The sequence below is a fragment of the Numida meleagris genome, chromosome 1 (genome assembly GCF_002078875.1).
Source record: "Numida meleagris isolate 19003 breed g44 Domestic line chromosome 1, NumMel1.0, whole genome shotgun sequence".
Lineage (NCBI taxonomy): Eukaryota > Metazoa > Chordata > Aves > Galliformes > Numididae > Numida > Numida meleagris.
This window is the reverse complement of record NC_034409.1, coordinates 117,786,776-117,801,142: the sequence shown is the minus strand read 5'-3', so window position 1 is coordinate 117,801,142 and position 14,367 is coordinate 117,786,776. Positions and strand designations below refer to the sequence as shown.

The window sequence follows — 14,367 nt, the reverse complement described above, 5'->3', positions numbered from 1 at the left end:
GACTTCAAGGACATCTTCCAAGATTCTGGCAACAATGATTTTCCTTCTACAAAAAATCTCCCCAGATTGTCTGCTGGGCTAGGCATCATACCAGATCCATCTACTCTACCTTTAAGATGTAGGAATGAAAATAAGACTTGTTTTTCAGATACCAGGATAGCAGCAATGATGGATGGGGGAAGAGAATGCTTTATACTGTAGAAGGAACTATGAACTAGACTTATTGAATGAAACTCGACAGAATAAAATAGGACTCCCAAAACCAGAACGTTGCAAATAAAGCTATCTGTACTTTTGCAGTAAATCATAACACAGATCAAGCATCCATGTGAGGGAAAGAGGAAATGAAGCCATGTAAAACATAACTATTCAAAAGCAATTACAACACTGATTAGACAGTTGTGGTTAAGTGAACTGTCACTTTTCAGATTAAAATGTATTCTTCAGAACAGAAACATCCTGTCAGGCAAGATGTAAAAAAAAAAAAAAAAAGCGACCATGTATTATATATTTAGGAGGATCTACCTAACTTATCCAAAGAGAACTTTATGGTAGGGCTTTTAGCAAGAACCAGTTATCTGTCCGCAATAACCTGTAACATAAGCCAGTGTGACAGAATTCATACCTAAGAAGTTACCTTTTCTAAACTCAGGTATGTTATGTTTGTACAGGTATGTACAACTTATGAGAACAGTATCCAGCAGGGTAAGGGCTTAGGAAAAAGAAAGAACTGCTACAAGTTAGGAGCAGGATATCAACAAGATTTTGGAAAAGACTTCAAATAATCCACCATGTAGTCGGCAGATATTGGACCACTGTTTTTCCTAATATTGTCAGAGGTACCAGCATGTAAACCTCTTGTCCTTCACCCAATTTGTGCCATGTCTTTTCCTATTTACTCTCTTTCCTAATCTAATCTGTGCTTCCTCAGATGCTTAGTCACAGCTTTACCCTTACAAATCTCATGAAAGCAATATAATGCAATACAAACTGCACAGCTTTTGTCTCTGCACATCAGTAGACACAGCACAGAGAAGCTTGCAAGGCAACACACCACTGAACACAATTTCAGTTTTGTGCTAGCATAGCTACAACTTCTGCAGCACATGGAAATGCTTCGTTAACATTTTAATCTATGTCACTGGGTGCCCTGGTTACATTTCCCGTGATGGTTTTTACAGTAGAGCTAGGTTACTATGGGTTAATTTTTAAGAAGCTTTTCCAGATACACTGTAGGTATTACTTCACTTAAAAACCTATGAAAATATTTAATCATTGCTCTCCAGTTGTCTCATCTGTGAGCAGCTGAATACAAAAGAAAAGTTTATGACAGCGTTTTATGACATTCAATAGTTATCGGGATGTTAAATTCTGTCCTAGTATCTAACACACCTGCCATTATCATAGTACTCCTAATTCTTTCACTTGATAGTAAAATTTGGATATAAACTATTCTGTTTTCTACTCATTCACAGAATTCAAGCTTCTCCTCCATCTTTCAAGAGTAGAGAAAATGTACCAAGTAATGAGGCAGGTAGCTAATAAATGTATTTGAGCTAGCTTAGAGGGACAGCTTTAAATTCCTTGGACAGAAGGAAAAAAAAGATTCAAAAGTGGAAGGAAAAAAAAAGGCACTGTATTGCAAAAACATGCTATATATGTTAGAAGCAAACAGCGAAGGGGGATTTCCTAAAACTCTAACTACTTTCAAACTTCTGCCAGCATAGCTGCCTTTGGAAGATGGCATGTATGATTTGTAAAACTGAACGTGCAGAAGCCCCTATCACTTTCATAATTAAACTAGCTTAACTGGTTTAACTGATTGAGCTTTTACTGGAATAGCCTGTCTGCTTGCTGCACATGGTTTTACTAAACAGCAATGCACAGAGGCAGCATTCTGGTAATACATTATACTAAGACTTATCACCATGAAAGAACAGTATAGACAGAGCAAATGAGATGCAAGAAGCTATTGCAATGCATTTCCTCACCCATAACATTTACAAAGAACAGTTTGTTTTTGTATTTTCTTCTGCTATGTATTTTTGCAGCAGATGTTCACACCACATTGTATGTTCTCATGAAAGGCACACGCAGTCAGTGTAAAAGAAGAAATACTGTAAGCGATCATCGATAATGCCACAAAAATGTGGTGTTTGCCACAAAAAAGTACTGTTTGTGGCACCAGATGTCTTTACTGGACAATTACTACTATGTTAACGTAATTTTGTACACCTACAGAAGTATCTGGAACATTTTCACTGAATCATTTCTTGTGGCACCTTTTTACAATACACGTTTATGAGCATTTCCCTGAAAGAATATCAGGAATGCAAAAAATTTACTACTTTGAGGTGAAGTTCAGTCACATGCCAGTATTAGGATAATGGCAGCATAGCAGTAATCCTGCTGTTTCAATTTCACATCTACTCTTGCTAAAATGTTCCATGCTCCGATGACGCGAACTTCCCTTTTCTCTCAAGCAGTCTAACCAGCTAATATTAATTACCCTTGACTAAAAATAATTGCTTGTAACCAGTATTTATCTTCACTTTTGCTGCTTGTTGCCAGATCTGATTTGGGAATAGCGAGTGTGGGAAAACTATAGTCAATTTTGCCAACAATGCAAGCTAGTAAGAGACAGTAATTTAGCCTCTCCCTGCAAATCTTGTTTTCACTTTATGAATGTCTGAAAACATCACTAGGAAACAAATGCATTTGTTAGCACTCATTAGGAAATGCTGATGGTGTTAGTTGTTAAAACTCAAATCCCGTCTCCCCGTCTGCCCCTCCACACGCATTTTTCAATGGTAGTTGGTAGCTCATTTTTGTACAGACAGGCTCAGAGACATGACCCAGAAGCCATTCACTCAGATAACCAGTCTTTAAATAAAAAGCACTCTCTAACAAAGCTACGATAAATATTTTCTCTCATTCTTTATAGAGCTCTGCTTCATTGGAGCTGCAGTTTGAAAGGAGAAAGCAGGTTACCAACATAGTACAAGCAACTCCAGGCATGAGTAAGGAAGTCCTGAAACAGTTCTTCAGCCCCATAACTTGTACACTGTGAGCAATTAAAACCTATGCAGAAGCTCCTGAGTGAGTGGGAAGACAAAGGCAACGTTTAATGGAAATGCATGAGCCATAAAAAACTACAGGGGAGTAGAGTACACTCAAAGTAAAGAGACCAAAAAAAAAATCATGCTTTTATAAATATCTGAATGCTTACTAAAGAAATAATGAAAAGATAAAAATCTTAGCATAAAGAAACAGAGGGGTTAATATTACAGGGTGTCACCGCAACTGTCCCCAAGCTTCAGATGGGCAACCAACATACCTGTTTAAAAATCATTTCAGTAGTTTAACTTGTACGTATATTCTAGTTGTAGACGTAGTGTCCACTTTTTACATATCACAAGCATTATGCCTGTATACACAGGATGCCTGTCCACTATAGGCACACGTACATATTGCTGAAAATATTTTGAGAAGGGATATGTTCAATGGTTTAACGAGGCATTCTTGGCCCTTCACTTACTCAGAATTCTCCTAGGCAGTACACCTAGATTCTCTAAAACTTTTCATATGAACTGAAAGGCTGCAGAAGTTCAAATGACCCACTAAAAACATATGGGCTGACAATACAGAATTTAGAAAGTTTTCTGCGCACAACAGCAGAATGATTAAGGACTATGAAATGCAATGCTCAGTCCTGCAAGAACAAGTGCATGTAAGCAGTTCTGTCCTCCTATTCATTCCATCTACTTCAGTGAATGACTTGAACGGGGAAGTTGTTTCTATACGAGTTTTTAGAAGGATCTGCCCTCATTTTTTCAGTTTGGGAGTTCTCAAACAGTTTTTCCTTCTGCTGGGAAAGATACAGGTGATGCCTCACAGCAGGCTAGCATCAATCTTCACTGCTTCCAGGACTTTAATCATTTTATACATTTAGAAAACAGCAGAAAAGCAGTTTTTGTTTCTGACTTAACCACCATTATTTGTGATAATCTGTTCATGAGAACTGATCAATGCAAACTCATGACCATAGGATTTCAGTTACTTTCAATTTGAAAGCACAGGTCCCACAGAAACAAAGAAGGGTAAATACATAAAAGCGCACCATGGAGCATTAAGAATTAACTGAAGGTCACAAAACCAAGCAGTCTGGGAATAGAGAAAAACAACTTATCATATGGCCCTTTGTAGGCATACAACAGGGTATTTCAGGTGGTTACACTTGTAAGTCTTTTTTTTCATCATATCAACTGTATAGAAATTTTTCAGCGAAATAAGTAAACCTCCCTAAAATCAAAGTAAAGCATTAAAATTTTTTTTGAAAGTTTCATTGAGATGTACATGTAGTTCTTTGATCTGTAAGTTTTGGATTTTTTTGTTATTCACAATAGTTAACACGGTAGTTCTAAGTTTCCTATATTTCCTTACTGCAAAGCAGGGAAGCAAATAGCTCTTTCTAGAAGAATGTATAAATAAAAAATAGCTTAAGTTCTGTCTTTGTGCCTAACAGTAAAATAAAATTGAGACAGGATATTAGAGAATTATAAAGACAGAGTTGTATACTATCTTTTTCTAACTAACTATAATTATTGGGAACTCAAGCGGGCCAGTGATTTGGCAATAGGTGAAGCCAATGTACTAACCACATACCCAGTCTGCCACAGCCACATAAAGCAGAACTTGAGAGCATCGTGAGGGAAGATGGGCAGTCTACAGTGTTCTAGAGGCAGTATGGCAAAGCAGCTCAGGGCAAAGTTCCAAAACAAAAACAAACAAACAAACACCTTCAAACTAGCAAAAAGCCAATAAACACAAAATGAAAGTTGGAAGATACTATGTTCTTGTAGGAAGAGAATAATTTCCAGTCAAAAGGGGGATTTGTTTGTCTTGCACTATCAATTACTAAGTAAATAGTAATTTACTTGGTAAATGACAGGTAAAGCAGACCACCCAAAACCCAACTAAGTGTGACAGAAAGGGAGAGTAAGGCTGAGCTAAGTCGGTTATCACGAACCAGCCACAACAATGGCAATGACCAGTAACTATAAAGAATCACGACAGTTATCAAAGAAGTTTCTGTTCTTGAGAAGTTTTCTGCTGGCAGAAAACTGAGTGTGTAATTAGGGTTTTTGATATTACAGGCCTATAGCCTCTGGACAGGCAAATGCAAGCTTTCTCAGAGAACTCAAGCGTGGAGTTAATCTTTCAAAAGGATCAGTGGGTCCCAGGGCAGCAAGACACAGAGAAATCAAGGTTCTACTAAGCAGCACGTGCGTACACTCAGTACTTGAACAGTCTTGAGTGACTTGTGGTGCATTTATGTCTCAATATTTCCAGCCAAAAAAACCCAGCAACAACAACAACAAAAACCAACAATAAAAGCAGATGCCATCACCACCTCTCGTAATAATGGCAGGCTTGCCTTCTTTCATCTCCCTGGGTGTGAGGTACATATGTTTAAAAATGTATGCTGTACAGGTTCTTCTCTTTCATCCCTCATCGCCTTCCATCTTGACCATTGACATTAAGTATCCATCACGGAACTGGGAGTCTGAAGCACAGTAAATAATTCATCATGTTACAAGGTGGTAGTTTACTTGCAGCTTTGTCATCTCCAAGGACAACTGAATGACTACACAGGCTATATATAAAGTAATAATATATTTCATATAGCCGTAACAGAGCAAAAAAATTAGGATTAAGAGACTTATCTCTTTCCAGATCTGAAGAGAACAACATTTGCTGATCATAAACCTAAACAGCTCTAATATACTCCAACACATAGTAATTTTGCTAGCAGCGCCAGTGAAATTCTAGAAAGAAGTAAATAACTGGGCAAGGGCAGAAGACAGGGGACGTTTTAAGGACCTGGTCTCCAACATTAGCTTCCCAGCTGCCTCCCAAAAGTCTCCAGGAAGGAAGTGCATCATTTGCAGACAGTGTACACCCAGATAGCTAATGACTGCAACGATTCTTCCAGAAAAAAATAAAGGCAAAGAGTTTGCCATTCCAGTTGACACGCACTTTTCTTAAAAGTGTAGAAACTGTTACATAAAAGCTCTTAAAAGATCCACCTGTGATACATTTGGGGGAAAAAACAGCACTTCTGTATATAGAATTAAATCAAAACCCAACAAAAAACAGCCAACCAAAAGAACAGCAGCACTAAACGACCCTCTCTCCAACCACACATACTTACTGTTCAGAAATTACAGTGCTTGATAAGGACAAGAATATTCAGAAGCAAACAGTATCACCAAGTGATTACAGTGGCTGTTAGTTTCACAATCCTCGACAACTTTCTTTTTCTACATGTCCTTACTACTCTCTTCTTCATTCTTAATGTTAGCATTACTTAATGTTTAAGTAATACAAATTAAAGGTAACCGGTAGATGCAGCCAAGATATAGGCTGGCATAGTTCTAATAGAGTAAATGGAGCATTTGTCTCAATGCAAGCACAACTCTTCCTAATTAATATGTGCCATAGCCTCACCACAGGCATTCAGAATATTATTTCTCTTACATCCTTTTATGCAAACAAACATTAAAAGCAACAGAATCAGATAATGTTTCCTAAAGTTGAGTCAATCCATCTCAAGGCTATGTATTTAAATTGCAAGAAAACATGGAAGCGTCAGCAAGTATCTCGTGCTCGCTTCAAACAGCAGTGGGACTGAGCTTCAGTTTCTAGGAGCTTGTGTTTTCTGCTACTCTAAGAATTCTAATAGAGAGTTTTGGTCCTGTAGAAAAAAATCAGAGACAGATTGTAAATCCAAAACTGTGGAAGCATGTCTAATGACATTTCTGTGCTCAGAAGCACCTCTACAGATTTTACCTACAAAGAAGAGCTTTTCATAGCAGTCTGCTCTAACAGCAACAGCAATTGCCAAAACAAGTGTAAAAATGAATCAACCTAAAATGCATAGACTACTAACATATCCACCCACACATAAACAGGCTATAGAGAAAATAAAAACATCTGGAGCTCGGGAAGTTCCTAGAAAAAAATACATGAATTGGCTTGAAGTATAAGGTCAGGACACCTAATCTTTGCTCCCAACTAGAACTAGGTTGAAGAAGTGCCATCAGTTCTGTAAGACTTACAGAAATGAAGAGGTATTGCCAAAAAAAACATTGAATTCCCTGCATGATACACAGTTCCAAATAACAGTAATATATACATAAGTTCTAAACAAACAGCAGTTGCTCTTAGTACTGCTCCATCTCTGAAAAGACAATTTCTAGCTAGCACATTCTGTCCTTAGGTTAGGTTCTCTTCCTGCTTGTGGCTTGGAGCCTTGGAAAGCAAAAGAAGAAGAGAGGGGAAAAAAAGAAGTGTTTAGTTTCTTTTTTAGTATGAAATAATAGTTATTTCATAAAGCTACAAAACACAAACCTTTGCAAAACCAGGAAATAATTGAGTTTCCTTAATACATCAATTTATACTACCTATGCTGAACTATCAGTGAAACAATATCATGTATATTTAAGTATATATATATAGATATATATGTTTTTTTAACATCAGCAATTACAACACAGACTTAAAAAACGCTGCCAAAAAGAATGAAGAGCAGTACATTCTGTTTCTAAACTCTGAAATTTACACTAGTTCTGCCAATGGTACAATTACAATCAACACTACCTATTCAGAAGCTTACTTTTTACTGAAAAGTGTACTGAAAAATAAAATACTAGTCGCTAAAAGCTAGTAAAAGCATTAATACTAAAGCTTCATGTTACTGTGTGTCCGGTGCATGACTGCTGCACACATTTTAAAACGCTTTTCCTTTCGCATAGTACGTAAGATCTTCAAGCTGCTTCTCACAAAACCTGTGACTGCTGAAAGCCTCGAACAGCAGCCCTGTGTCCCGCTCCATTCCTCCCCAGTACACCCCTCCTCAAAGCCTAGATCATAGCTCAGCCAACAAACTGATCACCGCCACTGCCAACACCACACCTGCCCCCATGAACAACATACGGGATCCATTCTGCTGCTCTGCAATCAGCACTGCTGCCTTCCCATCCAGCCGAGTCTCACGGGAGCGAGCCTCTGTGACTGCCCAGGAGTCTCACATCACCTCCAGACCAAACACCCAAGGCAGCCTCCTCACCGAGAGCATCCCCACCTCCAGAAGCCAGATGAACAGGTTGAGGCGTGGCATTATTTGTATCACACCCGGAGCACCCAGCACAGCCCACAGGCAGTTTTGGTGCTGAGCTGCAGCTCTGTGCTGAATTCCTTTTGAAGAACTGAGCGCTGCCAAGTCAGTCCTCAACTGTATCACCATGGCACAAAACTGGCTTGGTGGATCTGTGCCTTTCAAGGCATGGGGGCTGGAAGGAGAAAGACTGAACTAGTTTTGCTTTCACCACTGCAAAATTATTAACAACAGCAACAATAAACAACACGTCAGTGATGCTGTTTCTCTCCACAGTGTTTTCATTGCCACTGACAGAAACAACAGTTTCACACGATGGAACTTATCTGAAAGTTTCTTTCACCAGTTCTGTTATTTCGTATTTCTCCGTAACAATGGTCTTAAGGATTTAATGGGTTACAGCCAGAATTGGGAAAAAGAATCTAGGACTCTTGGCTTTCACCTCCAAGAGAGCAAAACAGCTGGGACAAAACAGTCTAAAATATTACCTAAAGACAAATACACAGACAGTATATTCCAGCAAAATTTCTAGTTAAAATAAAATAAAAAAACCTCAGTAACTGAATTGCAAATTCCTGCCAATGAAAAACAAAAACAATGCTATAAGAACTCACTGATCCATAAAGCAAGTGCCTTTGCAGGTACAGACAGAAATAACACTGCTTCCCGTAGTCTGCATGTAACCTCAGTACCTCAGCAGATACGACAGCTTTCTGAAGTGGCTACTTCAGCAAGGCTGACCATGATAACACTTAATTAATAGGTATTCAGAGCACTCAGGAGAGCGGCACCTACAAGGCCTGGAGGAAAGGCATGTACAGTAGTAGCAGGGTGCAGTGGCAAAGCAGGTGGGAAGGATATCAGGAGCTGGTGGGCTCTCTCACCTGGTGGGTACAAGCAGCAGCTGGAAGGCTGGGAGCAAAAGGCAGAGCAGGGAGAGAAGCATTCTGGGACATGGGGAATGTTTTCTTTTCCTCCAAGGAGCCCAACTATGGATATTAAGGGCTCCTGCATGCACACAGGCCAAATGCTAAGGAAGCTGTTAGAAAGGTTTTAGGCAAGAGGGACAGGTAGTACCTCTTCCAGGAATGCAATGCATAGAGGTTTGAGGAGGAAGGTAAAACAAAAGCAGGCTTCCTGCAAGGAATTCCTCCTTGTTTTACTTATGATCCCTTGGAACTCTGGCTGGTTGTGAAGGTTAAAAAGAAAACATAAGGAGAAGAAAATTAAATGACTATCAAGCAAAAGATAAGGATCTCCCCTGTGTATCCATGATCCAACACAAACAACATCTCTGACATTTTACAGCTGATTTGCAGTCCTGAAAGGTTATATTCTGCTTGTATAACTAATAAAGTCAGGTTGCCATTCTGACCTGACGCAGCAGTACAGTTACACAAAGTCCCCGTCCTGTTTCATCGATTCTAAAAACCTAGCTGTTCTCAACAACTTCAAAAATAACTACAACCACTCTTCTTGCCAATCTGAAAAAAAAATAAATCCCTCCCCCCCCAGTTCTGGCAATATCTGCAGGTCCCCTGGAGTGCAGGCAAGACTGAAGGTTGTCACATGCAGCAGTTCAGTTTACCAGTGTAACACTATCTCATCCCGCATAGAATTGGCTTCGTAAATTAAAACAGGCAGTCATGGCTCTGCACCACAGTTTCCTGCTTTCTACATCTCCATCTGCTATCAGCAAAATCTTAACTGTCTCAGCTGCTGTTGCACTCACAAATACAGTTTTACACTGCAGTGCAAGCTTACACGAAGAATTTGTTAAAACATGACCAAGGAAAAAAAAACAGCAGCCTCCCAACTGTCTCCTAATGCCATTTCTTAAAGAAATACAAGAGAAAAACTAGTATAGTACATATCATCCATATTTAATTCTTTTTCTGGTTATAGAAGTACAGATTTGGGATTTCACATTGAAGTTTTCAAGCTAGAAAGATGCAGAAAAACAACACTAAACCATACAAGTCAACACTGCAATTACACCTTCTACGTCCTCTTTTTTGACGGTATAATGAACAGTAAAGAGGATAACTAGGAACAGTACAAAAAATCTCTGCTCATTCCTACTTATATTTCTCCACCCAAAAATATAAAGAAAGCAGAAAAGACGATGACCAGATGCATATTTAATACATTTCTTGCAAATTCAGCATCAGTATCCCTAACAAAAACAAGGTATCTACAGAGACTGACGGTAGCAAATTACACCTTAAAGAATTTGCCCAGATTTATACAAACTTCTCCCAGAAAATCTTCGAGCTGACCATAGCTGCAGGCTAATCAGCACTGAAAATGGACAGAGAAAATAAATCACAAATACCTTTTCTGTTCCACCTTGCATATTGAATTGCGGAGTCTAAGAAGAGCATAAACCTGGATTTGTTCGTGTCTGTAAGCGTGTCTATGTTAAAATTCAGAGCGCCTGTTTTGCAGATTTGAGAACAGGAAGCATCTCTGACAGAACTTCACAGTGAAAGTCCCCTGAAAAACATTACTGCATATGTACGGCATATGCATATCATTGCTACCTCCCCTTTCCTCTTTGTTTCCCACATCTGTCTCTTAATTTGCATTTTTTTCTGTGAAATTTAAATACACTTCTGCTAAAGACAACTTCAAAAGTCTTTTCCACGTGAAAATGTAGCACTCTTGAGAAGTATATATTTTTTTCTTAAATAACACTTCATGTTAACTTATTTTAATGTCATCTTTGATTTGTAGATTTTTTTCCCAAGCTGAATGTATGAACATACGCTAACCATGACCACTTGAGCCCCCTGACTGTGTTAATTGAGTGGTTTCGATTCAGCCCAAACATTCAATTTTTGACAAACCCAACAGCTTCTGTGGAACGTTGTCATGAATTCATTCAAAAGGAAAGACGAAGGAAAGAAAAGTTATTTTCCATAAGCAATCATTCCTTTCACTTGAAAGCAGCATGTAAAGTATCTCAAGAATTTCAGTACTGATATTTACCTCTAAATAATGTTCTCAAGCAACCGCTCTTACAACCAGTTCTGATAAGTAATGCAAATTTGGAGTTGCATTCAACTCCACCACTCCTCTGTAGTGTCCCTTTTTGCCTGCCTCTCAACCACCTTCCTAACACCACAAAATAGCTAGGGTTCCTTGCAATAGGCCATGAATTCATTACTAGTGAGCCCAACTCCACAGGCTGACCAGCACTCTGAGCACCCTGATCTAGCTGTACATGTCCCTGTTCACTGCAGAGGAGTTGGACTAGATGGTGGTTAAACGTCTTTTCCAACTAAAATGATTCTATGATAACCAAAAGAGAAAGCTTGCAATCACTCGTAATCTTAATGGACAGAATGATTACACTCAATAAACTTGGCAGTGGTAATGCCGTTATGGTTGAATATAGCTCCCCATGTTTAAGGATATTTCCATGAGAAAAACTGAAGGAAGATGAAGTTTTTCACTGAAGATATTCACAAACCATGCTTTTGGGAAGTCTGTATTTGCTACTTTAGAGAGGGAAAGATCAGCTACACAACAATGTATCTGACTTTGCATTCAAGCATGATCTGAGAATGAGGAAGAACTTAATGTGGTTTTTAGTTCTTCAGAAAACAGCTCTCAATGCTGATTTCACAAAAAAAAAAAAAAAAAAAGAAAAAGCTTTGAGAAAAGAATGTACCGATACTGCATGTGAACACAGAATACAAAACATGTATTGGTGTTTCAGAACTTCCTACTGAAACCAAACGATTTTCTTTTAAATCATTTAACTGGACACCACAGATTGAAGTCATTTTAGAAAGAAGAGGCCATCAAAATTAGGTATTAGTGAAAAGAACTTGCTTTCATACATAGACTATTATATTTTCATAACAGAAATTCATAGGCCACACTTATTTTGGTCACTGAATTCAATAGTCCTATAATCAGCAGCTAATTTCAAATATCAGCCAGGAGAAAGCTTAGAGAAAGACTGCTTTTATCCCAGAAAACATTTCATTTGTCTTAGTTTCAGATGGGATGGAGTTGTTTTCTTCAGAGTATCTGGGATGATGCTATGATTTGGTTCTAGGAGAAAAACAATGTTGATAACACATCAATGTTTACAGGTGCTGCTAAGCAGTGTTGTACAGAGCCAAGGCCATTCTCAACAAAGGGCCCAAGGAGTTGGGAGGAAACAGAATTAGGACAGCTCACTGGAAAAGGATAATATCTATCTATATACAGAAAGATTTGTCATATTATTATCCTATTCCCTTTACCTATCTTAGTAAACAGTAAATAGTTTTTATCTCAACCCATGAGTTCCACTTTCTTTCCCAGATTCCCTCCCCATTCCACTGCGAAGAGGAGGAAGTGAGTGAACAGCTGTGGTGCTTAGCACCTGCTGGGTTAAACCACTACAGGAGTGTACCAAAGTTAAAGAAAAATATTACTGGTACATAATGAGTCCCAAAATTGTTTGTTTCCTCAAAATGTGGATTTTCAGACATTAGCAAGAAATGAGGTATCCGTTTTTCCCCTCCACTCCCTTTCATATGCTTGAGTCTCTGACTTCCTCCCCCTCATTGCTGTCTGACAGATACAGAGTTATTCTTTACCCTTGGCAAGGACAAGAACAAGGATTACTATGCGGGTATATTTACCCCATTGCAACACCTGAGGCTCCCAAGTCCCCCTGCTACAGAGTTTACAAATTTGCCAGATTACCACTCTCCCACATTATCTTGATGTATGGAATGTTGTTGAAGAAAAGTGAAATAACTTAATTATGAGTATATGTATAAACACACAACAGGCTCCAAGTTAGAAGAAGAAAAAAGATATAGATAACCCTTTGAAAGTGTGAAGTCACAAAGATCCTCTGAAACTGCAGTAACAAATTAACAAAAAAAACATGTATATAGTTTACTGTAGTCCTTGTTCTCTTTTCCGTAGCTGGAGAGCGAAGTTTACAGAGATTTACAGAAACTAACAGCCTAGGTCTACAGTGACACATCATGGAGGCCCAGAGGTATTAATAGGTAGTCTCATATAGAATTAAAGGATCATAGAATGCTTGGAAGGGACTTTAAAGATCGTCCAGTTCCATCACCCCTGCCCTGGGCAGGGCTGCCAACCACTAAATCAGGCACTAGGATCAGGCTGCCCAGGGCCCCATCCAATGTGGCTGTCAATACCTCCAAGTGAGAATGCAGCATCCTCAATCCCACTATCCGGGTCATTGATAAAGACGTGTGCAAACATATGCAAACACACAAAGATGTTCATTAAAAAAATACATATGTGTATACATTTTTATTTCTAAAACTTTGAATGGCCTTCCTAAAATCAGTATTATCGCAAGTTACTTGGTAGATTACATGAAATACCAAATAACTATATATTTGGAAAAGTGTTTTTTTTTTTGTAGGCAATTGTTTAGAAAAAAATCCACTTTAATTATTCTCAGCTATTTCAGCCATAAATAAGTACTCATATAAAACTTCTATAAAACCTAAGGAAGCAACCTGGAGAAGAAGCAGCAACAACTACAGAAAGAAGACAGTATAGCAAACACCATAGAAGAGACCACAGACTGCTTTATTTCTTTTGACATATAGGTTGTTCTAGAATGATTACTTTGCTCCCAGATGACACAGCCAGGCATAACACCTGAAAAGCAGAGAATGGCAGAGGTAGCTATTTTTACTTTCAGGATATTGATACTATATTGTCTTTACAAAAAAATCAATCTTTTCTTTCTAACGCAGCCTCCATGGAACATTGTATTGCAGTATATCACAGTTTTGGATTGAAGAAATATGATATCAAGGCAGACAATCTGAACAACATAGTACACAAAACATATACACACAACACAAGAACAGTTCCACTTTGTACTCACTCTTACAAAGTTGTCAGGGAACAAACCTCTTCTGCCTTTGAGCTGTCCTTCCCACCAGCCTCCATCATCTTTCTTGATATTGGTGATTATGTCACCTACAGTGATTGTCAGCTCATCATCATGTTGAGCTTTGTAGTCGAACTCCACAATCGCCTCCACTAAAAGAGAAACACACGTATTACAAAGTCAGTAACTGTACATCTACACTTCTGCACCTTTGAAAGGAATAAGAAAACACCAATCCAATTGTAGACTCTCAGTGATGAATCTTATCAATGATGAATCTTGTAGATTCTTACCAGAT

General features: G+C 38.5%; 1 protein-coding gene across 7 annotated transcripts in view; it reads right to left on the bottom strand.

The window, feature by feature from the left end:
• SH3KBP1 (SH3 domain containing kinase binding protein 1) overlaps nt 1-14,367 on the bottom strand; it is a 228,423-nt gene that overhangs the window by 192,668 nt on the left and 21,388 nt on the right. For 3 of the 7 annotated variants that reach the window (XR_002442386.1, XM_021409087.1, XM_021409079.1), the window contains exon 2: nt 14,064-14,221. Coding sequence is in view for 6 of the 7 variants with exons in the window: in XM_021409087.1 (XP_021264762.1) it covers nt 14,064-14,221 (158 nt within the window). In the remaining variant the exon portion in view is untranslated. Of the gene's footprint in view, nt 1-10,514; nt 10,658-14,063; nt 14,222-14,367 lie in introns of those variants that run through there. The other 4 variants (XM_021409101.1, XM_021409111.1, XM_021409110.1 and 1 more) reach the window with 2 other exon arrangements.